Raw genomic sequence first — 22,552 nt, 5'->3', positions numbered from 1 at the left:
TCAAAATAGCCTCAGTGAAAGTTGCTACAGTGATAGAGGCTTTTGAAATACCTCTTTCAAAGAAAAGTCTGTAAGAAAGAATAAAGAGACTGAACAGATGACCAAAATCCTCACAAAAAATTCAAAGACATATATCACAAAGATACTATAAAACTTGGAGAGAGATGTATACTTCTACGTTTGCTTAAGGTGATCAATATCCCCTTGCTGAGGATGGGTGGAAGAATTAAGGGAGACTGAATAATTGTACTGCTTCTCTTTGAACATATCCTTGTGGGATCTGCTAAGTAAAATGAATGGTAGGCATGAAAAACAGAAAACTCCTCTTAAGTGCTACATTCATTATTCTAAATTTAAAATAATTAAAAAAAAAACTTTAAAGACACCGAGATAGCAAAATTGGTTTTAGATTTGTAAAAATCAAACATAATTTGGATATATTCTTGATGTTGATGGTTTACTGAAGGACTCGGCTTCCAAGCCCACTAAACAGGAAGGAGTACAGGGCTGTAAACTAAGGAAAGCAATAGTTTGTTACATGAGGGTAAAATTCTTAATATCATCAGGTCCTCAGCACTATATTTGTAAAAGAGGTTTAGAAAACTTTGTGATATGCAGGAGTATCCTCTTGCTGGACTTTTTGCCAATGATTTAACATTATTTTCATATGTTCAACAATGCCAGATTTATCCAAGTCAGAATGTATCCATTTTAAACTCAATAGCATCTGCAGCATAAGATCTGCCTACAGTGGATTCAAGCGGTATGGAGGGTAGGATGAGAAAGGAAGATAGATGATGTTTAAGTGCAGTGAGAAAGTGAGAACAAAAGCTTTAAGAAAAAGAAATTCCATGTCTTGAGAGCTTAGATTATCACAGTACTTAAAACAGCAATAACCTTGTTTTTTCATGCAAATTGAAGGTGTCTACTGGGAGTTCAAAACGGATACAGTTGTCTCAAGAATTGTTTATGTATGTAAGCTTTTCAGTGCTCTGTCAGAGGTTTTCCTTCTCTGTCCCACAGAACAGCGAAAATTCAGGTGAGACTGATTCAATAACAACACTGACTACAATCAGCTCTGAAAATAAAACTAATAACATCAAAATAAATTCCACTCTCAATGGATGTACCTATATAAAAAGAGATATCATATTAATGGCAGGAAGAATTCTAGTTCTTAGTAAAATATCAAGGCTCATATTCGAAAAAAAGATACATTTAAATACATCTTTTAGACAAAAATTGACTCCCCCCTTCAACATTTATCTACGCAAGTGTCACAAGTCAAAGCACACTGAACTAAAGACACCACAGAAGTATACTGAAAAATACATATCAGCAGTAGGAGGCTTTGGTTCTTACCCTAAAGGTCAGACTCTGACATCTTGATCAGTTTAAGTAGATTCTAACTCTGAGAGTTATTTCAAGGTGTTCAACAGAACTGTCACGGAGCATGGCTCAGTTTGAATAGGATGGCAATAACACAGTCCTTAGAGACCTAACATGGCTGAATGAATCTGTGCATTAGAGGAACACTTACACTATCACTAGATAAAGAGACCTGATATATCTATAAGCATTCTTTATAAAATATTCTTAATTCCTTTGAGGATGGAAATCTCTCCAAAAGGAAAATTACTGATCACACTCATAACTAATGTACAAAATTGATCCTGATAGAAAGCAAGACTTTTTCCAATTCTTTCAATAGAACTGGGAATTTGCCATCTTGACCTTTCAAGGCAATGTACCACGTGGCGTTAGCAAAAAATTTAAAATACTTTCCGAACAATGATGCAGCTTGTAAAGCTTAAAGTTGTTTGGAAAGAATGAAAGCATGAATTCAAAAAGCCAGATTTAGCGAGGGGAGAATTTCACAGCTTTCAGCAAATGAACACAAAAACAAAATGCAAATAAAGAGTTCCTGAGACAGACACCAAGCAGTCACCAAAACGCCCAGGACACCATGGTGCAGAGATACATGGAGGCTGAGGCCACCATTTGTGGCAGCATGGGTCTCGACTGACAGCAATCCTCTCTCTTAGTTACCCATAATTACACACCACTTAATCCCTAAAACTAAATAGCTTTTCAGAATTAGCAGCCTGCCCTATGGCCCTCTCCACTTCTGCTATGATAGTTGGGGAAGGGGAGGGCAGGAAGAGTGGACTTGCAGATGCGGTAGTTGTAATGCAAAGATCTTAACTGGTCTCTTCAAGTAATCCAAGTTTAGAAGTGGTGTCCATAAACTCTAATGCATATGCACATTGCCAGGAGAAGCTTGGCAATATGGTAATTAATTCTGTGTACAAATATATCATATGATTAAGAAGATGTGCGCAGTGATGGTTAGGTGCCTTTGTGCATGATCTTGTGCAAGATACAGAAGCAGTTGCAACTGTGAATTTGAATTAAGGAGAGTCTTTGGTGTAGCCTAATCCTCATTATGACTGAAAGGGAACTGATACAAGTGGAGTGCAGGCCAAACGACAGGGTTTGCCAGGGCACCCAAAGCCTCCAGAGGAAAACAAAGTAATACCAGCTCATGTTATAAGGGTTATGGTTTTTTCAGTGTGTATGGCTCTGCATAATAAATAGAGTGTGTCTAGGAAAGATGAATGACTGCCCACAAAAGCTCTGAGGATGAGAAATTTGAACTCAGTACAATATGAACGTTTTAATGCTCTTTTTTTTAGTTAAATAAATTTATCAAGGCTTCTATAAAGACATCTTGCTTAGGAATATAGGTCTTAGGTCTCACCCATAAAACTTCCAAGTCATGAATTTGTTATTCAATATTTGAATTTGTTATTCAGGTATAAGGATGTGTCTTGGTATCAAAAGGCAGTGAGAAAGTGATACAAAGGATACACATCCTTCACCATTCACTGAACAGCAGCCACAACTGAATACATGACTTTTTGATGTTAAAGGCAAAAAAATATCACAGTAAGCATTCCATTTAGAAAAGAAGCAAAACTGAGTAAGGAGGAGGATGTCAGTTTGCAAACAGAAGACAAATTACCATTATTGCCTCTTGTTTCATCAACCCCAGCTGTTCCAACGAGAAGATGAGAATGCCCCTGTTCATCAAGCCCAAGATACACCCAGACAAGCCCCGTTTCCAACAGCAACACATAGCAAGTGCTTAAGGAAAAAGTTTCAGTGATAGCATTAAGTGCAGAGTAAGGTTTTTTGATACGCCCTTCTAGGTGCAAGTAGTTTAAAAGGTTTCTTGAATCGAAGCTAGCCTCTCCATGAACCTGTCCTCCACTTCTTCATCTAATTGCATTTTCAATTCATTCAAGCACTTGGCCTCCTGAGGGTTCTGGGACAACAAGCTGTACGATTTAATGACACATTTAATTGCATTAGAAAGGCTGTGCTTTAGTTATTTTTTTGTTTGTTTGTTTTTAATCGTTGAATGTTGGATACTTTGTTCATAAGAAAGAGAATAACCACTTCTTATTCACTTTTTCTATACCATACATAATTGTATAAAGCTGTATGATATCACACCTCAGTCATCTGTTTGCAAGCGGAAGAACCTTTGTTCATCAGCCGCACCTTGCACAGAGCCACCCCATATCCCAGTTTTTTTCCAGTCCTACCAGACTCATTTGAGTATTCACAACAGGTTCAGCCAATCACGTCTACAAAGGAAGAGGGACACTTTCATGTCTCGTTTTTGTTTTCTTTCCTGCTAAGTAATAACATTTTATTTGTTTTTATGACTGGCGGTGAATATTAAAGATGTTCTGCAGAGAAGTTTCAACAATAAATCACCTGTCTTTTTTTCTTCTTCTTCTTCTTCTTTTTTTTTTAGCAGTAGCAGTTGATTTGGATATTATTCCGGTAAATATACAGCTGTGGTTGTTCTTCGTTTACTTACTAACAATCCTGTCATCTCCCAACCATTCAATATTATGTGATTCTTCCTATTTCTTCTTGGCAGTCAGGATTTCACAAGCTGACAGCATGGCTGAGGCGGGAAGGCTCCTCTGCACCTCCTGCTCAAAGCAGGGTCAGCTACAGCAGGTTGCTTAGGTCCATGTCCTCGAGCTCTGAGCATCTCCCATGTTGGAGACTCCAGCACCTCTGGGGAATCTGTGCCAATGTTTGGCCATCCTCACTGTGAACAAGTACTTTATCATGCATTCGATTTTGTATCCATTGCATCTTGGCCTGTCACTGCGCGCAGCAGAGAAGAGTCTGGCACAGTTTTCTTTACTACTCCCACCAGGTGTTTATACACACAGATAAGATCTCCCTGAGCCTTCCCCTCTCCAGGCTGAAGAGTCCCAGATCTCTCAGCCTCTCCTGGTGGGTCAGATCTTCAAGGCCCTTCAATCACCAGTAGTCAGATCAGTTAGACTGTCCTAAATTCATTTGTGCAAAATGCATCATCCCACTGTTCAGCCTTTTTCTGTAACAATCTTTTACAAATACTCTGAACATACATCTACGGGATCAGTCCCACTCCAGAGCTGATAAATGATTCCTAAATGTTGGTTTTTCTCTCCTAATCAGCTACTAAACTACAAGAGAACTCTCTCCTATCTACTTTCAAATCTTTTGGCAGGAGACTTGCCAAAAGCTTTTGAAAATCAACATTTAATTAATTCACACGGTTCTTGAATACTTCAAAGCACTTAAAAAATTGCCATGTTGAGAAAAACTGCACCAACTTTTCCAAAGTTTATCACCACATATTTAAGCACATATTTATTATAATGCTTGCCAATAACTGAAGTGAACAGCTACAATCTTAAAAGCTACTTCTTAAAATGAGGCTGCTTTTTTTTTTTTCTCAAAACTTGGAAAAGAACATCACGTAGTGATCCACTCCATGTCACTTTGTTAATTGATACGTTTCAGATAAGCTTCTTTACCACTGCAGAACATTTTATTCCAAAATCCCAGCAGGAGGGTGCACTTCTGCTCTCTGACTGTGCTTCAAAGCAGTTTTATAGAAGGTCTAGATCACTAAACTATAGAGAGTTTATATACCTTCATATAATAAAAAAATGCATGTAATGTACATAGGCCACCTTGAAAGTAATCCCTCCTATTTCTTTGCATGGAAACTACAACAGATACGAAGAGCACAACAGCACTATTTGATAGAGCAAATTCTTAGCTACAAAACACTCTGTCAACATAGTCACCACCATTCGTTACGCATTTTTGCCAATGATAAACAGGAGTCTGCATGCCATGGATTCTCCATACCCTTGATGAGCTTGTCCTCTAAACCTCTTCAATTTTTATGCTATCCATTTTGAAGTAAGCAGATAGAGACTAAGACCAGTACTTAAGGTGTTAGCACATGAAGGATTTATACAGCCACAAATTCACAGCTTGTTCTTTTTTTACTAGCTTCTAATATTAGATTTTTCACCTGCTATTGAGCATTGAATTTTCATAGAACAATCAGTTGTAGCCCCAAGATCTTCCTCTGAAGTGATGATGGTCAGCACAGAAACCATCATTTCAAGATTTTCCTCTATGTTTTGCATTTTTTCTCCATGTCTATCACACCATATTTTTCTGCATTGGATTTCATGTGCCTTTGAACATCAAGCATTCAGCCTCTTATGGTCTTTCTGAAATTCTTCACAGACACCACTGGTCTTTACTACCTTGAATAATCTAATAAAATTGGAAAGACTTGTCACTTCACTATTTGCCTCTTCTCTAAAATTACACATTGAAAGCGTGGGCTCTAATATTTAACTCCAGTGGTGACACATCCTCTACTATGAAAACAGACATTTATGCCTGTGTTCTGTAATACCATGCAATCTGTTGAATATTATATTTCTTCTTATCCTTTGGAACGTGTTGTGTCCTTAAGAACCCGAAGGTATTCTGCTTCAAGGCTTCTAGAAATCCAAACAGACTATCTTAACCTGAATCACTGTCATCCACTCACCTTTTTACAAACTCAGTTAATCAAAGTATTATCTAATATTTGATTGAAATACATTTCTAATTAAGATTACTACCCAAAAGCAAATTCTTGTCCTCTAAATGTCTTTTAAAATGTTTGTCACTATATAAATATAATTTTTATATGTCCCATCGAATGCTGTAGTAAGTTTGTCATAAATAAGTAGCCTTAAAATATTTAATATTTAAAATTAAAAAATATTTATTATTTAAAAATTAAATATTTAAAACAGAAATATAAGACTTCCTAAAGCAAAGATAGTGACAGTCTTCAGACTGAAATTAGAAACTAATGCATTCCACAAAATTCTTACAGACCTGGGAGGTGCTGTGTGGCAGTGTGCACATGCATATTGCACAAATAATAGCATTTTAAGCAGAGTTTTTCAAAACCCTGGTAACAGTGTACTGAAATGTTAAAAACTGAACTGAACGTCAACTACAAGACCATTTGCCTGCATTTTGGCAGTCTTCATACTGAGTAAAGGAAAACATTACCCAGACCAAAAGGCTGGTGACTTTTGGACATTTCCTGACCACTCCTACAAGCCATTCAGGTCTAATAAAACACTGCAAAAATTAGGAGGACAATACTTACTTTCCTTGAAAAAAATTATACATCTTATACATCTATCTACTGTAAGAAAAGACTATTAAAGTCTCCCACACAAAATTTGAGCAATTGAAATTAAATCAAACTGTCTTTGTAATGAATAATTGTACCATCTCAATAGGGTTTAATTATCCTTCTAAAGTCACTTTGTAGTATTATATCATATAAGAATTGTCTGATATGTGGCACAGAGAGTTCAGCTCGAAAACTGGAAACTAATCTGAACCAAAAAGATGACAGAAATATTTCCTGCTTGGTCTCTTGCAGAGTTTACAGACGTGACAAAGTGCCGATTCTGGCTGTGGAAGTACATTTATTTATGCCAAAATTTCATTGCTAAGATAAGTCACTTGAATATATATACATAATATATAATGAGATTGTTTTCTTCAAAATGTGAGACCCTGATATACTCAAACACCAAAGACTGGTTACACTGACACAAAATTGGTGACTTATACCAGGCAGCATATGTACAACATTGCCAAGTACAAAATCTTCTGATTTGCATTCACCATTCGCAAACAGAAACATCAAAGCTTCTATATGAGATGTTGCCACTCTTTTTTTCCCCAGTTTTTCTCTTATTAATTTACAGAGGGAAAAAAACTAAACATAAAAGGAAAAATCAAACTGAAGCTCTTCTTTAAGTCAGAACTTTTAACATGCATTCATTTTGGTGATGAAGGATGGAAGGGATACAAAGAATTCATACTTCCAATCAGTCTAAATTCAGACTCGCAGAACCATGGCCAACACCAGGAACCAGAAGTGGAGTAGGTTGGTGGCCATTAAAATAACTACAACATCTTGATTTTCAATGTTCTTATTGTTAAGAGCATATTTATTTGGAATCCACACAAAATACCATCTTCATTATCAGATACTGATCAATAGGTACCAAAAATGGTGTGTCATTTGCCTCCTCTGAAGAAGAAAATGCAAGCTTAGTTATCAAGTAGCAAGTTGTGTAACAGAGCACGAACTCTTGCCATGGCTGGCGCTGAAAGCCCACCACTGGCAGCAGCTTTCCTTGCCAGGGGTCCCGGCTTTCCTGCAGTAAAAACCTTGCTCACTGTGAGCAATGGTACTGCAGTCTGCCAAAAAAGCCTCAATGAAGTCTATCAAAATAACTTGCAGAAAATTACTTTCATCATTTCAGCATTTGTGCTGACCTTTTTCCCAGTGAGAGGCTGAGGACAGGCCTAGCGGCGCCTTGCAGAAGAGCTCTGTGCAGCAGTGCTGGGACCGGAAAGTAAGAGGCTTTGAAAGCACTCTGCAACTGCTGGCTGAAAATGCTCTGAGGGAGACCTCTGCCTTTTTATGTTGTGACTATGCATATTCCATCAGGTTGAATATTTTCCACTTATTTGTTTTGATCATTTCACTGGTAGATTGGATTTAAATGTAAGTTACTCAAACACTAACTCCACCAAAATGTGAAATGGAGTCAAAATCACATCCATCACAAGCAGTGAATCATCTTCGCATTAGACATGCAGGTTTAACTCATTTGCTGCTGCAGGGATATCATTCTTCATTGCTAAACTTTCCCATTTTTTAGTCCCTGAAATGGGAGAAAAGCCTTCAGTGAATGAGTAAAGTAACCGTGAGCAAAACACGAGTCCAATCCCCTTCCTGACCCCAAATTCACCTAACATCCATGCTTTTTTCACATCAGCTCATACTTACATACATGGTGAAAACATTCTTACACTAGAAAGTTTAAGCACACTTCACAGGATCACACAAAATCGTAGGTGGTGGAAGGGACCTCTGGAGATCACCAAATCCAACCCCCTGCTAAAGCAGGTTCCCTGCTGTAGGTCGCACAGCCTGGAGTGGAAAGTTCTTGTGTACCAGCAGGTATGCTCTGGACACTTTTGGCCTACCATTAGCAACAGGGATGGAACGTCAGTGCATTTAATATGTTTTTGAGACTGTTTTAATCTTGCAGCTGGAACAAATCCTGAGACTACCCATCCTGCTGAGAGGGCTTGCTTGCTCGCTCTGAAGAATTTCACAGGCAAAGAAGATGGCTCTGACTCACCAGACTCAGTGTTGAGGTCAGAGTTTGGCTGAAAGAATTAAATCAGTTGAAAATCTTACTCATCAACTGCTTCCTATAATTAATTTCATTAATTTACACTTCTAGAGATTCATGATGCAGCTATTAAGGCTGGTACAAATTAAGAGTTAATGGAAATGCGTACATCTGTCAGCACCAGAAGAAACAGCAGAGGAAGGAGTTAAAAGAATGCCCTTTAGAATGCCCTTTATTCCTAATAAAGGGAACATTTTGAGGATGTTGTTTATGTCAAGATCACTGTACAGTGGACTTGCCAGCAGATGACCACGCACTCTGACACCAGGAGGACAGCATCAAGGTTGTAGCATATCACCTATTTCATTACTTTTCCGGTTAGTACAGACCAGAAAACAGACTATGAGATGATAACTTAAAAGATCTGTCCGTAAACTAGCTTGTCATTTCTGATCGAGAAAAACTACAGATCAAAGAGAAGGGCTTGGCAGATGACATAGTTTGTCCTAGGCTGCACATGAGTGATGCTCATCAGACCTCTTAACCATACACATTTTTGTGCTTTCGAGAGTACTGCTGTGACTAAATGAAATCTATGAGAGAGTGATGGTGAGCAGGCAAGATCAGTTTGTTTGCAGATTCTATAAATAAGATGTAAATATTCCCTTCCCTTTCCAAAACATTTTGCTTTGAATTTTGTTACACAAAATCTAAATATTAAACATGAAATGATATAAAGTAAGTCTTCAAAAAGGTAGCACTGTTCTACACTTCCCCAATTCTATGCAAAGAGATGAAAATTGGCCTTTTTGTTTCCTCGTTGAGTCCATTTTGCAGTCCACCTTCAACATGAAAAGTGACTTCTTTATTGAAATATTAATGCCGACATTAGCTACATCTCACTACATTAGCTATGTCTAGCATCTACCTATGTATAGCAGCATCTGTTTGCCTTTTGCAGATGCTTAGCTCTGACACATCTATTAAAATTTGTATGAGTAAGTGACATTCTGCATTACACCTGTAATGCAATACACTTCCAGGGCAAGTCCATTAGTGTTATTTAGTACACAGCACTGAAAATACATGGCTATTATATGCTTGTGTTTGTTTTTTTTTTTTTAGTTTTCTTTCAAAAGATATGTATACAAAACCTTACAGAGAGAGAATATGTTCTGTATAAAATTTGCATAAAATGTCATCACCAGCTTGCCAGCGTTATAAAATACTAAACTTCAGAAACCTTACGGAGTAAAACTTACAGTGTTTTCTAACTTTAAGTTAAAGAAGGAATAAGGGAGCAAAAGACAGTGTTTTAAGCATATGACTATTAATGATGTTACCTAATGCTGTAGCAGACATTTATTTATCATATTTATTATACTAATATAGATGTTATATAAATATTTAGTAGACATATTTAGTGGAAGCAGTGAAAGCTTCAGAAAACAGGAAAATATCTCTCTAATATTGTCTGTAGCAGAGAGAAGAAATTCTGAATTCTGGGCCGTTTTTGGAGTTCCTATAGGAATTCACCTATCCTGACTTCAGATACTTAAATGACTTCTCAATCTAACATAGCCATCTTATAAACACTTAAAAATTAATGGAGAGAAACAAGCATTTCTGAAAGGTGACTTGTCTGTCCCATCTCAGACTGACTTGAATTAACCTCTCAAGCTACTTCTTTCCAAAGTCACCTACAGCAACACACGGGGAAGTAAATGTGAGATTTGTACATGTTTGAAATTACAGCAGTTTCCTCTGCTCTAGACAAAAGAACACAAATCATCCTACACCAAACAGTGGAATATTCCATCACGGTTTTCATTAGTTTTCCTCTTACTGAGAATGTGTACCCTAAAGTTCAAGTTCACCTTCAATTAAGGAAATCAGAAATGAGTTAAAATATTTACATAATGCAAAATCAGAAATGAGTTAATAAAATATTTACATAATGCCCAGATTTTAAAGTCTTCTCCATGACCTAATTGTTGACTTTTCACATAAAGTAGTTCAAGTCTTCCAAGTTTTGTATTTTAAAAAAATTCACTTTTCTTTAAAATCTTGCATAGCAAAATATAAATCAAATTTTCATTTGTGCCATCTTTTCCATATTTATGCTTATACTGGAAAGAAAATACTCCGTAAAAGACAGAAAAATGACTTTCTGAAACAAACAAAAAATATATATTAATATCTGGAAAATAGTGACTGTACCTATTACAACGTGCATGCCAAGTCTTGCCAAATGCTTCACAGTATGGTAACCAATTCCTTTAGCACCTCCAGTCACTATAGCAACCTTTCCATTTTGTGTAGGGAAAACTATAGGAAGAAAAAGAAAGAATGCAATGTTAGGTCAGAGTAGTAACATGATTAAGAACTTAAGATAGCCATCTGAAAGAGAGACACAGTTAACAATCCGTCCTTCAAAAATGTTGCCTTAACTTTGTTAAGGATCAGCCTGACAGCTGTTACAAGTCAGCTTGGGGACTGTTTACTCCATGCACACAGGGAAAAAATTCAATTGGCAGCATGAAATCCTGCAAAGTTCTTCCATGACAAAGAGCAGAGCCTTACATCTGCTTTGCCAGGAACATGGGACATAGTGAAGAGCTCAGCCAAAGCAGACATGTCCATGCAAAGGACAGAAGCTGGTCCACCTAATTTAATTGCTTAACTGAGTACTCCGTTTGTGGAAAAACACAGACTTCTGGCCCCCAAAGAAATGAGAACATAATTTTTGCATTATACAACAGATCTGCTTTTCCCATCCACCACAGCTCCCACTGCAGAAGCCATTTCTGACACCCACACAGGATCTCCTTCTGCACATGCCTTTGAGCGCAAGCCAAGAGATGGTCAAGAGAGTAGGGCATGGGCCCTAAACCCATCACGTGAAGATTAACCCCTCTGCCCCCAAAAGAACCGAAAGGTGCTGAAATGCCCATGTCCCATACCGATGCTGGGAGCAAGGTGCTCTTGCCCTTATCACAGTGGTGATGATGGGCAGGAGTGAGACAGCCTTGCTCAGACGGCTCCGTGTGAGGAGGTTGGGAAAGCAGAGCCCCAGAGTACTGAAGGTTGGAAACGATCTTCAGGGTCACCAAGTCCACCCTCCCTCTGATCTACCAGGTTGCAACACTAACACTAACCCCATTCCTCAGCACTGCAAAGGCGAGCAGGTGCGTGGATGCGGGCTGAACAGCTCAGCCTGGCAGGAAGACTTCCCACTGTGCTAGAAAGCAGGAGCACTCCAGCCAAGTGGGAGCAGAGGCTTACAGATGAGAGGTTTAATTTAACTGTTTGGGGTATAAATCAGGTCAAATATCAAATACAGTTTTTGAGGAGGAGGCAGATCTTTCATGTGAATCCCCTGTGGTCTTTGTGCTACCAAGGTGAGTTGTTGTTTGCTTTTTAGAACAGGCTGCTAGATACTTGTACAGGGAAAACGGCGCTGAATATTTCCTTTTGCCACAGTACAGTGGCTGCAGGCAATATTACAGATAACAAATGTTAAAAAGATGCTGACTTTCATCTATCAAAGGGTTTTCTATTTTGATTTCTAGGTTTTTAGCGGGTTGCTTTGTTGTACAACACAAACCCATATTTCATATAGTTATGAAAAACACCTAGTGCGGATACAAGCTGCTTTCTTCACAGTACTCCCAAATTTCACCTTTTCTTAAACACACAACTATTTTTAGTTTAATTCAACATGAATTCCTATTCTCTTCAGGTAACCACCTGATTCTTTCCTTCCACATAGACTACGAATTATTTGCTATTATTTGAATGCTAATTCCTATTGCAATGACATCCATGCATGTTTGTGTCCTAACAAACATAGTTCGAGCTAAACAAACCTTGGTCGAGAGTTTTCCTAAATATTTTCAATTAGATACATTACCAGCCTTGCAATTTCGACCAAAAATATTTTTCAGAATAAACTCTACATAAAATGCCCACTTTTTTTCAATAGTTAGGTTTAGATATCAAAGCTACGCCTGCTATTAAATACTTGGCTAGATTTCCCATTCTGAGAAGTCTTTTCCAATTGTTTACTACTTTACCAATCTTATCTTTTTTTAGATGATGTTTTTCTGATCTGTCTTCTCTCAGTAACACATACAAAAACGAAACAACAACAACAACAACAAAAAGGCTTTTGGAACAGAAAATAAATTATTTTAAAGAGGAAGAAAAATAAAATGCTTGTAATGTGATCCAAGCAGTCATCACCTCTATGTGACTAGCCCTTGTATGTGACTTTTAAAATTTAAAAACCATTTTGAAATTGGCAAGGACATAACCTTCAGTCCCTTCTGCAGTGCTCAGATGATTCAAGTCCTGAAAAAGGGAGGAGAATATGCGTGCATTGTTCAACTTGGGTGGCATTTTAGACTATAAGAAAACACAGACACAATCTCTTGTGCCGATGGTGAAGGGGACAGGCTTTTACCCAGCAACAGGCCATAGTCTTCACAAGGCAGCAGGCAACTCCAAAACCAATGAAAAGGACAGAAACAATATGGAAAAGAGCAAAAACTGCCCCAGAACTAATGGGATTTAGAGGAGGAAAACAGGAAAGAGGCTTTTCTCTAAGCAGTCTGGCAGAGACTCAAATGTCTGGATTCTCCAGGATGCTTCTTCAGCTTCTCCAAGAAGGAAGTCTAGTACTTCATTGTGAATAAAAAGGTGAAATATATCCTTCCCCATACCCATGTTTCTTACAATCCAGTTCAGGTTTGTTAGCTCTGAAAGTTCAAGGTACTTAAAAAGCACCTCTTACAAAGCAAACACTCCCTAGTCCACCTGAGTCCACACCAAAAAAAAACATTCTAAAGGTGCTTCCTGAAGGGTTGAAGAGGTTTAAACACAGACAAGGAGTATTAGCATTGTTTTCTTGTTAAAGCAGGAAAGGTCATTTGCAGTTGAGACAGTAACATGTACAAATCTTGCATGTGGCAAGAGTGCATGTACTCATAGAGAAAATGCCCACTAGAAGGCAAAAATGTAAGCTTCATAATCCACAAAGTAGTTATCTTTTAAGTATTAATTAATCCAATCATAAACTATCTTGAAAATTGAGCTATGACAGCTGGTAAAGCAAGCTGCATAAACAGAAGGTTTGCTTCCTTCCCCATAACTTGTCCTTCCTGATTATTTTTTAATCCTGTTTCACATATGTGAACCCAGAGCAAAAAGGACACTGAAATCATTCCCATTTCTGTTTGTTTCACTGTAGCTGAAAAACAAAAAAAAACAATCCATCAAGAAAATAAATTACTTTCATGTAGGTTTGAGCACCTTCTCTCCCAACAATCTGTACTTCCTCTTGCTTTTCCCTTCTAACCACCACATCATCATGAGATTTGGATTTTATATGTTGCGTGTACATGCTATGGCTCATTTTCAACTACTGCTCCACTATATCTATCTATCGAATAAAAGCTGTATTTCATTTCAGTGCAAAATTAATCCTTTTAGGCAAAATGAGACAAAGAAAAGGAGAAAAAGCAGTTAGGCATGAGGAAGAGGTGGTAAGATGAAGGAAAAGGGGAAACCAGAAAAGCAAAGTGACAGCAGGTATTGCTATGACAAAGTGGTGTTTAGCAGAGGACAGTGAAAGAAATGCTTGCTCTTATGCCTTTGATGAAGGCTGCAAAGAAAATGACAATGTTTGTTCCAAGCAGCCACTCAAAACAGGTACGTTAGCAGCTTGCAAGGAAGGTCACAACAGACAGACAGCCTTTACTGAAAAAAATGACTGAGATCCCACATTGCAGAGCATTTTAAAACAATACTGTTTGTATCAGATAGCTACAAAGACCTAGGAAGCATCCAGGGAAGGAGAAATGAGAGCTGCAGACACATATGTAAATGGCCAGTATCCATTTTATTTACAAGTATGATATACAACTTCCAGAGAACTTGGTTTTGAATAGACAGAACAGTACATCTCAGTTCATTTACTTCCAAATGGGAAACACAAAGAGTCCATTGAAAATTGAAATACATAGTCTGGAAAAAAAAAAAAAAAACATTAACCCTCCCCAATTTTTAGGTTTAATTTTTTAGATTAACCTTGAATTCATTGTAATCTGTGGGAAAGGTGCACTGTTTCCAACCAGACAAATAGCTTAATGTACAAGGAACCAGCATGAGGACGAAGCACTGCTCATGTTATAACATCTGCAGCCAAGGTCAGACTCAGGCTGAACATGCAGGCACGGTATACAGCCCCAGTACAAACCAGTCTGTGTCAGTGTGCACTTTCCACTGGAACTCAACCATCACATAGACTTTGAGAAACACCTTTTCATTGTGAAAACACCTTTTCCATAGTGAATCACAATATAAAACTTCCAAAACACAGCCCCAGGCCCTGCTCGTTTCCCATCATCAGATGCCGCTTTATGTTGTGTGCCAGCATGAGCTAAGCTTGGCCAGAGGCAGGTGAGACCCTAAGGGAAGTGTCCCTACTGCCTAAACATTCTCTGGCAGTTCCTTCACCTCATTTAAAACATGGAATCAAAACATCCCAGCTCTCCCTCTGCTTCTGTTCCTGGTAAGCAGGTAGATACTGATCTCAATTACAGGCCTGCATCTCTGGCAATTTCACTGTGGGACATGAGAACTGTATAGCCCTGGTGCTAATGGGAAACCCTGACCAAGCACTCGCTGCTCATTTCCCTTTGTGTTTGAAGAAACTAGCCTGCGGTCTTTAAGCTCTTATTTATCAAGCCAAATTCTGACAGTCTTCTCCCAGGCTGATGGTTCTGTCTACACCTCAAAGTATTCAGAAGAAATAAGCTTATCTACTTTGCAAGTGGATTAAGCTAAAGCAGAAAGAAGGCAGAGTTATTCTGTAATAAATATGTCCCAATATGAAGCTATCTTAAAATAACCATTGTCATTTTAAAATATACTTTTCCCTAATCTGAAATAACTTCCTTGCACAGACAAGTCCTCACACACAACTGATGACATGATGGATGAATTAAAGGCAATTCTGTAATTTTAGAAAATACTAACTTTTTAGAGGCTCCTAAAGAGGGTTGTCTGTGCAAGTGCTAAGACCAAGAAGGAAAAAGCAGAATGCAGACCTTCATCAATTACCAGCAAAATTCAGCTGATGTAGAGATGGAAGTAATGATGTAATCACGTCGAAACAGAGGCATTAAACTGACTGTCTTCTCTGCAGAAATGTGCTATGTAAACACAGACAAATCCCAGAAAAAGAGCTCTCCTTGTAAGTTTTTGCTTTGGTATTCTGTAATTTTTACAACACAGCCTGTTTGAGGCAATAGATACATATATATATAAAGTTTACTATGAAGTACAAAGCAAATTGCATCAAATTTTTATTTAAGTCCTGTCTCCTAATCTATTAATCCAGCATCTGCTTTTGTGGAATACCATGAGTCATGTCAACATTAAAATATAATATCTTTATATTAGCCTCTTCATTAAAACCTCTCCTTAAGACACTGAAGGCCAAAGGCGGAATTCAGATTGTCTGAATGAGTCTCCAGCCCTTATCAGGCCAGAAAGACGAGCACAGCAGAAAGCCCCCAGCGGGCTGGTCAAAGGGACTACCTGAGGGCCTGCACCTCCCAGCCAGGCACAGGGACCTCAGGGGCATTTATGCTGAGGAGACCCTACAGACAAATCCTAACAGTTTCGGTTTTTTTTCCATCCCCCTATAACTGAATAACTTCCATGCAAATGCTATCCCTGGAGGTAAATGGCAGAACCACAGATGGAAAAAAATAAAAGAGAAAAAGGAAAAAGAAAAAAACCACAATGAATATTCAGTTTGATGACAGAATAACAAGAACCAGGTTTGGAGCTGTTCCTCTAGAGCAACACTGAGTGAGAAAAAGGGTGAACTGTAACTGTGAGTACTCATCTAATGCCACAGGACACAGTACAGTCAAGTTTTTCTTGTTGGCTTAAGAATTCACATAGTTCAATTTGCAAATGAATTACCAAGCAGGTTTTCCTGTTCCAAAATATTCCAAGTCTTTCCCCACAATGTACACCATGGTGGTGCTGAGATTACAGCCACCAACATCTGTTTCAGAGCAGATGGAACTGAAAGTAGTACATTTGCTACTCTGAGAGGCAATCAGTAGAGCACCGGGAACCAACACAGCTTTCAGCAGTAGGCCTTACAGGAACATCACCGTAAACTTCTGTCTTAGCAGAAACAGGGTCCAGGCTCAAACGGTCATCCCAGGACTTATAAAAGCTCCTGGCAATTTGGTGGACAAAAAGTTGGACATGAGCCAGCAGTGTGCGCTTGCAGCCTGGAAGGCCAACAGTATCCTGGGCTGCATCAGAAGAGGACTGGGCAGCAGGGTTTGGGAGGGGATTGTCCCCCACTGCTCTGCCCTTGTGAGGCTCCATATGGAGCACTACGTCCAGGCCTGGGGTCCCCAGTACAGGTGAGGGCCACCAAGGAGCACCTCTCCTGTGATGAAAGGCTGAGGGAGCCGGGCTTGTTCAGCCTTGAGAAGACTCTGGGGAGGCCTCATTGCTGCTCTCCAGTACTGAAAGCTTATAAACATGAGGGAGACCAACATTTTACAGAGTCTAATAGTGATAGGACAAGGGGCAATGGCTTTAAACTGAAAAAGGGGAAACTAAGGTTAAATGTTAAGAATAAATTCTTTACTCAGGGTGGTGAGGCCCTGGCACAGGCTGCCAAGAGAAGCTGTGGTGCCCCATCCCTGGAGGTGCTCAAGGCCAGGTTGGATGGGGCCCTGGGCAGCCTGAGCTGGTGGGGGGCAGCCCTGCCCATGGCAGGGGATTGGAACTAGGTGATCTTTAATGTCCCTTCCAACCTAAGCCATTCTATGATTCTGAGGAATAAACTGGCCAATATTTTTTGTATGACATGAGCTCTTACCAGCAGGAAAGCTGTGAGCCTGAGCCTGTGCAGATGATCTTTCAAATGCAAATGGATCTCCTGAATTTGCACACCAAAATCTTTTCTGCCTCTGCTGCTTCCTATCACTTTTCTATGGAACATCAGTATGCAATCAAGATTGAAGGCTTTTAAGATGGGAAACCAGGTAGGTGGCAACCAGCCTGACTAGTCCTTGTGTGCAATGGCATCCTGCTGGTTTCAGCAGTTCCATGCCATCAGACTTTCCGTTCCCAACAACTGCCACGTGCACATGCATATCCACAGGCACATGACCAATGAATCCAACATACCTGAAATCATTTGGATTATTTGTATAAGGGTGATTGATTTGCCCAAGAAGAGCACCTCTTTCCATGCACAACTGAAAATCTGCAGCAGCTATGGGACGAGCCTCCAAGTTTTTGTCTTACGTTGCTTTCGCAGAACTAAACATTGGGAATCACAAAGAAACTGAGGCATCAGAGAGAGGCTGGCACTGACTGTATGGATGGGAAGCGAAAGGTGTTGAAGAACCAGAACATCCGGAGAAACCAAATCATGGAAATATGTCCCTTGCCCCACAGAGGCATAGTATCTCAGGGTGCTATTCATGGAAGAACAGGAGCCAGGTGGCTGTAAGAACTTCAGCAGCCAAGGAAAGACCTAATTTAAGAAGCCTCCCACACAGCAACAGATAGGGAAGGCAGATTGTGAATGAGTGCTCACAAAACCACAGCAAAAACTCTGGATTCGTATGACCGGGTTTCTTGTTTAACCATTGCACAAGGTGCACATGAGTTGTAAGACACTGCAGCAGCAATTTGCCTGGGATGTCTAGGCATTTGGGAATCCCATCAGTGCTGCAACTCGTGCCAAGCTGGGTATCCTGACAGCACATCACAAAGTGGCCAAAAGGCAGCAGGGCAGTAAACGGCACAAAAGCAGGAGAGCAGGAGTTATGCCAGCTAGAAAAGTGGTGTGCTCGCTCAGATATGGAGCTGATGTGTATCCTCATCTCTTCCCAACCTCATCAACACAGGAATGGGTGGTATTTCTTCAGATTTAGCAGCAAAAATCAGCTGAACCAAACTCATGCGATTATTTGCATTGACAATGGAAACAACCAAGAAAAAAAATTTAAGCCTGCTGTAAGGCTACAGCGTTAGCTTTTTGACAAAGATACCAGCTTGCTTACAAGGACAACTCCTTCATAGAAGCCAGAGAAAGAAGTTTCTGAAATCTATTTCAGGATTTGTCCCCAGACATTTCATTTATTTAGCACATGGGAAGGCTGTACTACATATTTTTAATAAGCAGAACAGATCCTTCTCCCTCCAATTCTACCTTTCATGAACATACTGGGGAACTTTGTGAGGTATTGCATAGGCAAAAGGTATTATTACAACTCACTATCATAGCATCGTACCAAAGCTATCCACAGCAAGAATAAACTGTACTAAAAAATCCCCATGTTAGGAAAGATGCAAAATAAATTGAACCAGTAGTAAGAAGAGAGTTATGACACAAAATTTACAGGATCACAAGACATATCTTTTGGTAAAAAAAAAAAAAAAAATGCTACATGAAATAAGGCAGCTTTTCAGAGCAACAGCTCTTAGCATTCTATAGCCCAAGTCCCATGATAAGAGATCTCTCCAGCAACAATAGAGGGGTGGAATGCAGCAGTAAAAAATTCATTTGCATGACACACCTATCTGTATTTCTACCAGTGATTCCTGGAAAGTCAGGATTAAAGCAGGTACAGTGTGTGCGGAAGGCAGTGTGGGGGAAGGAGAAGGGAGTATCTGCCTCTCAAGGTTCTCTTATTTGTGGAGAGGAGGTTGTTTTCAAGTGCTTCAACACTCCCTCTTCACCTCCCCCCTTGCTTTCAAGTATTTAGCTCCAAGAAACACATCTTTACGCAATTTAATACACCTGAATGATAAATCTCTGCATGGTGGTATTGGCCTTAAGGCAGAAAAAAACCACAAAAAAACCAGTAAGCCCAGAAAAGAGACCTGCTTTGGTCACAGCTTGGCCAACGGTATGGATCCAAATCTCCTGGCATTTAGTGTTGGGAGGGTGGTGCAAGTCAAGGCACTGTAACCAGTGATGGGATTACTATTGCCAAAGTCAAGAGAAAAATATTTCCTCTGCACTTGCAGATGTGTTTTCAGTGCCCTGTTTTCTGGAGCTCATGCCTGGAGTGTTGGCCAGTGGAAGAGTTCTGCCTGGTAAGAAGAGCCAAGGGAAGCTGCGCTGGTACATATTTTTCAGTTGGAGCCCAAGTGTTTCTGGTTTACTTGTCAAATAGTAGTATTGATCCAGGTCTTCTGGCAACCGCTAGACTTGCCAGAAGGGCTGCACAGAGATACAGATAATTGCAGTTTTCAAAAACAATATATATGGTAATTTTCTGAACTAATTTAAGCTGACTGTCTTCACTCTGACTGTGAAGAACATTTTCCTCCAATAAACCCAGTGCAGACCTTCTGCAGTCAGCATCATTCATCATCCAAAAAAATTCTGAATGTTGCTCCCTTCCTTAAGAAGTGAGAGGCTGAGAATGGAGACAAGCGAAGAGAATGGTTAATTTGGGATATTTTCTTGTCAATTCTGAATTGAGTTTCTCTAACGCAAAGTGCTATAAGGCTACACTGAAGAATAGTCTGATCTTTTCACAATGCAAGTTCAAGCTGATTTTGACAGAGTTAATAGGAAATTTGATCCTAACCAATATGGAGCTGCCCTAAGGCAGAAGAAAGAAAAAGGAGAAGGGAGGGTGTAGTTTTTGAGTCCTAGATCTCACTTCTGAACATGTCTGCCATTCTAGGGTACTTTGTTCCTTTAGCCAAAATTCATCTAAAGGTAACAGATTTGAAAGTATTTTTTACAAGTGCCAAATTGGTTGAACACATCATCATTCAAATCAAACAGCTGGAAAATAATTCTGTGTGCTATTAAAATCTGCTAAAAAATTATCAGGAATTCAGGTTTGCCCACAAACTGCTCTAGGAGAAAAATTTCTAACTGCATGAGTGCATTTGTAGGAAGAGGATAGCCCTAGACCCATGGGATTGGAAGAAGGAAGAAAGGTGTGAGAGAGATTCAGACATAACAGACAGAAAAATCACATTAAATCTACAGGTATATCAGCAAAGTTACGACTCTTCAAGTCTTATGTATACATCGAGCAACATCTGTCATTACATGATAGTCCTTACCTTAAACATATTTGCTGCTTCAGGCTTGAACCACATTTTGCTGGAGAAACACTAGTCTCATGTAGCAAGGATATTTCACATAAAGGCTGATATGTGTTTACAAACTTGTGCAAGAATATTTGGCACAGAAACACTCACTTGCAATAGACTGCACATGGCGTATTTTCTTGAACTGTGCAATCATTTTGTCTTGAGGACAGAGGCCAAGTGGGGACTAGGAAGAGGCCATGAAACTCCTTCTCTTGGAAGAGAACGGAGGGCATTAAGGACAAGGTCATTGCAATAACGTGAAGAAATACTGATAATTAGTTAGAGACACTGAACAGCCACACCCTGCATGTTTAAGATCAATGGATTTATTAAAAATATCAAGGAAATAAATTTGACTACCCACAGAAAGTAACTGTTCCCTGCATGTTCATATATTTAAAGAATCTGTTTACCTATATCATTTCTTACATGGGAAAATACTATCACAAGAAAAGAAAAAGACATATTTCCATTTGCCTTGTATTCTTTGCCCTGCTTATCTTTAATTTCTTTTACATATTTACCTATTAAATCTAACTCTTTGGCTTTCTTCTCTTTCACTCCAGTCATACTAAAGATAGAGAAGTTATATCTTTATATATATCTTTAAGAAAAGAAAAAATTAATTTAAGAAAAAGCATCTGGTTATCTCTTGAATAGATTTACTGATACTTTCTCCCATACTCCCTCCCTCTAGGCAAATGTAACTGTGCAATACCTTAGGCAATGTCACACTATGTAAAACTGCTCTTTAAGTCATGTCATCTTATATTTTTTTCCTGTTGTGAAATAAGAGATGAAAAAGAAAAGCTCATCCCAGAAGATTAAAATAGGGATAATGAAAATAGCTCTGCATAGGCTAGTACCTGTAGAACAATTTTTCCCATCCTGCAAAACTAACAGGCATTAGAAATTTTTTTCATTCTTTATCAGGAATCTAGAATTCTCCATGCTTCAAGCTGTTACAAACAACTAGATAGATACAACTCTCTTTCAGAACTGTTCGCATCCCTTAGCACGTAAGAAACAGCTTAAGTCTTTGCTCACAGTCAGGCCTGGTTGCTTCATCAGAATACCCTGAGCGTAAAGAAGCCTTCCCTATTTCCAGTGTCACCAGACACTTGACATTTAAAGACATTTTTGCCCCCTTCCCAACCCCTCAAAAGTTCCCAGTAAAAATAATATTTTTCCTTGCCATGCTCAGAAAGCTCATGGTTGATTTCTAAGGATCAATAAACCTTGAGAAAGAAAAATGTAAATAATATCAGAAAATGTCTTTGCTCAAAAAGATCACATCCCAGCTATCTTAAAAAAAAACTGACAATGCTGTTGTTATCTGCATAAAAAGTGCCAAAGAATTCCTAAAGTACTAAAATTTCATGGCTACCTGTGGAAGATTATCATTTAGTTTGAAGTGTTGACCTAAAACCCAGGCTGACAACAGTGACTTTGAAATGATTAAGAAATAGAAAGAATCTGCAAAGGGCAAATTGTCTATTACTCCATTATGATCAGAGTAGATGTAACAATCTGATGCAATGCAGAAACATCATCTAAGAACAGTATAAATGCTGGACTGTTTCATAGCAGAGAGTCCTCCAGAGGAAGAACAAAACAAAAACAAACAAACAAACCCAACCAAGTGCAACTCTTGATTTAATATCAAATCATGCAGAAATCAACCTGGGCAGTCAAGCCCCCATGCCCCTCAGGGAAGAAGGGATTCTGTTATAAACATTTAAGTCTGGACAATACTTACTACCCAAAGG

The 22,552-nt window shown here is 39.0% G+C and overlaps 1 protein-coding gene across 1 annotated transcript in view; it reads right to left on the bottom strand.

Moving 5' to 3' along the window:
- Positions 1–22,552, bottom strand: part of DHRSX (dehydrogenase/reductase X-linked) — a 161,720-nt gene that overhangs the window by 114,379 nt on the left and 24,789 nt on the right. The window contains exon 2 of the mRNA XM_021411563.1: positions 10,830–10,937. Within this exon, the coding sequence (XP_021267238.1) occupies positions 10,830–10,937 (108 nt within the window). The remainder of the gene's footprint in view (positions 1–10,829; positions 10,938–22,552) is intronic.

The sequence above is a fragment of the Numida meleagris genome, chromosome 1 (assembly GCF_002078875.1).
Source record: "Numida meleagris isolate 19003 breed g44 Domestic line chromosome 1, NumMel1.0, whole genome shotgun sequence".
NCBI lineage: Eukaryota > Metazoa > Chordata > Aves > Galliformes > Numididae > Numida > Numida meleagris.
Note: the sequence above shows the minus strand (reverse complement) of the source record. Positions and strands in the feature narration are given on the sequence as shown.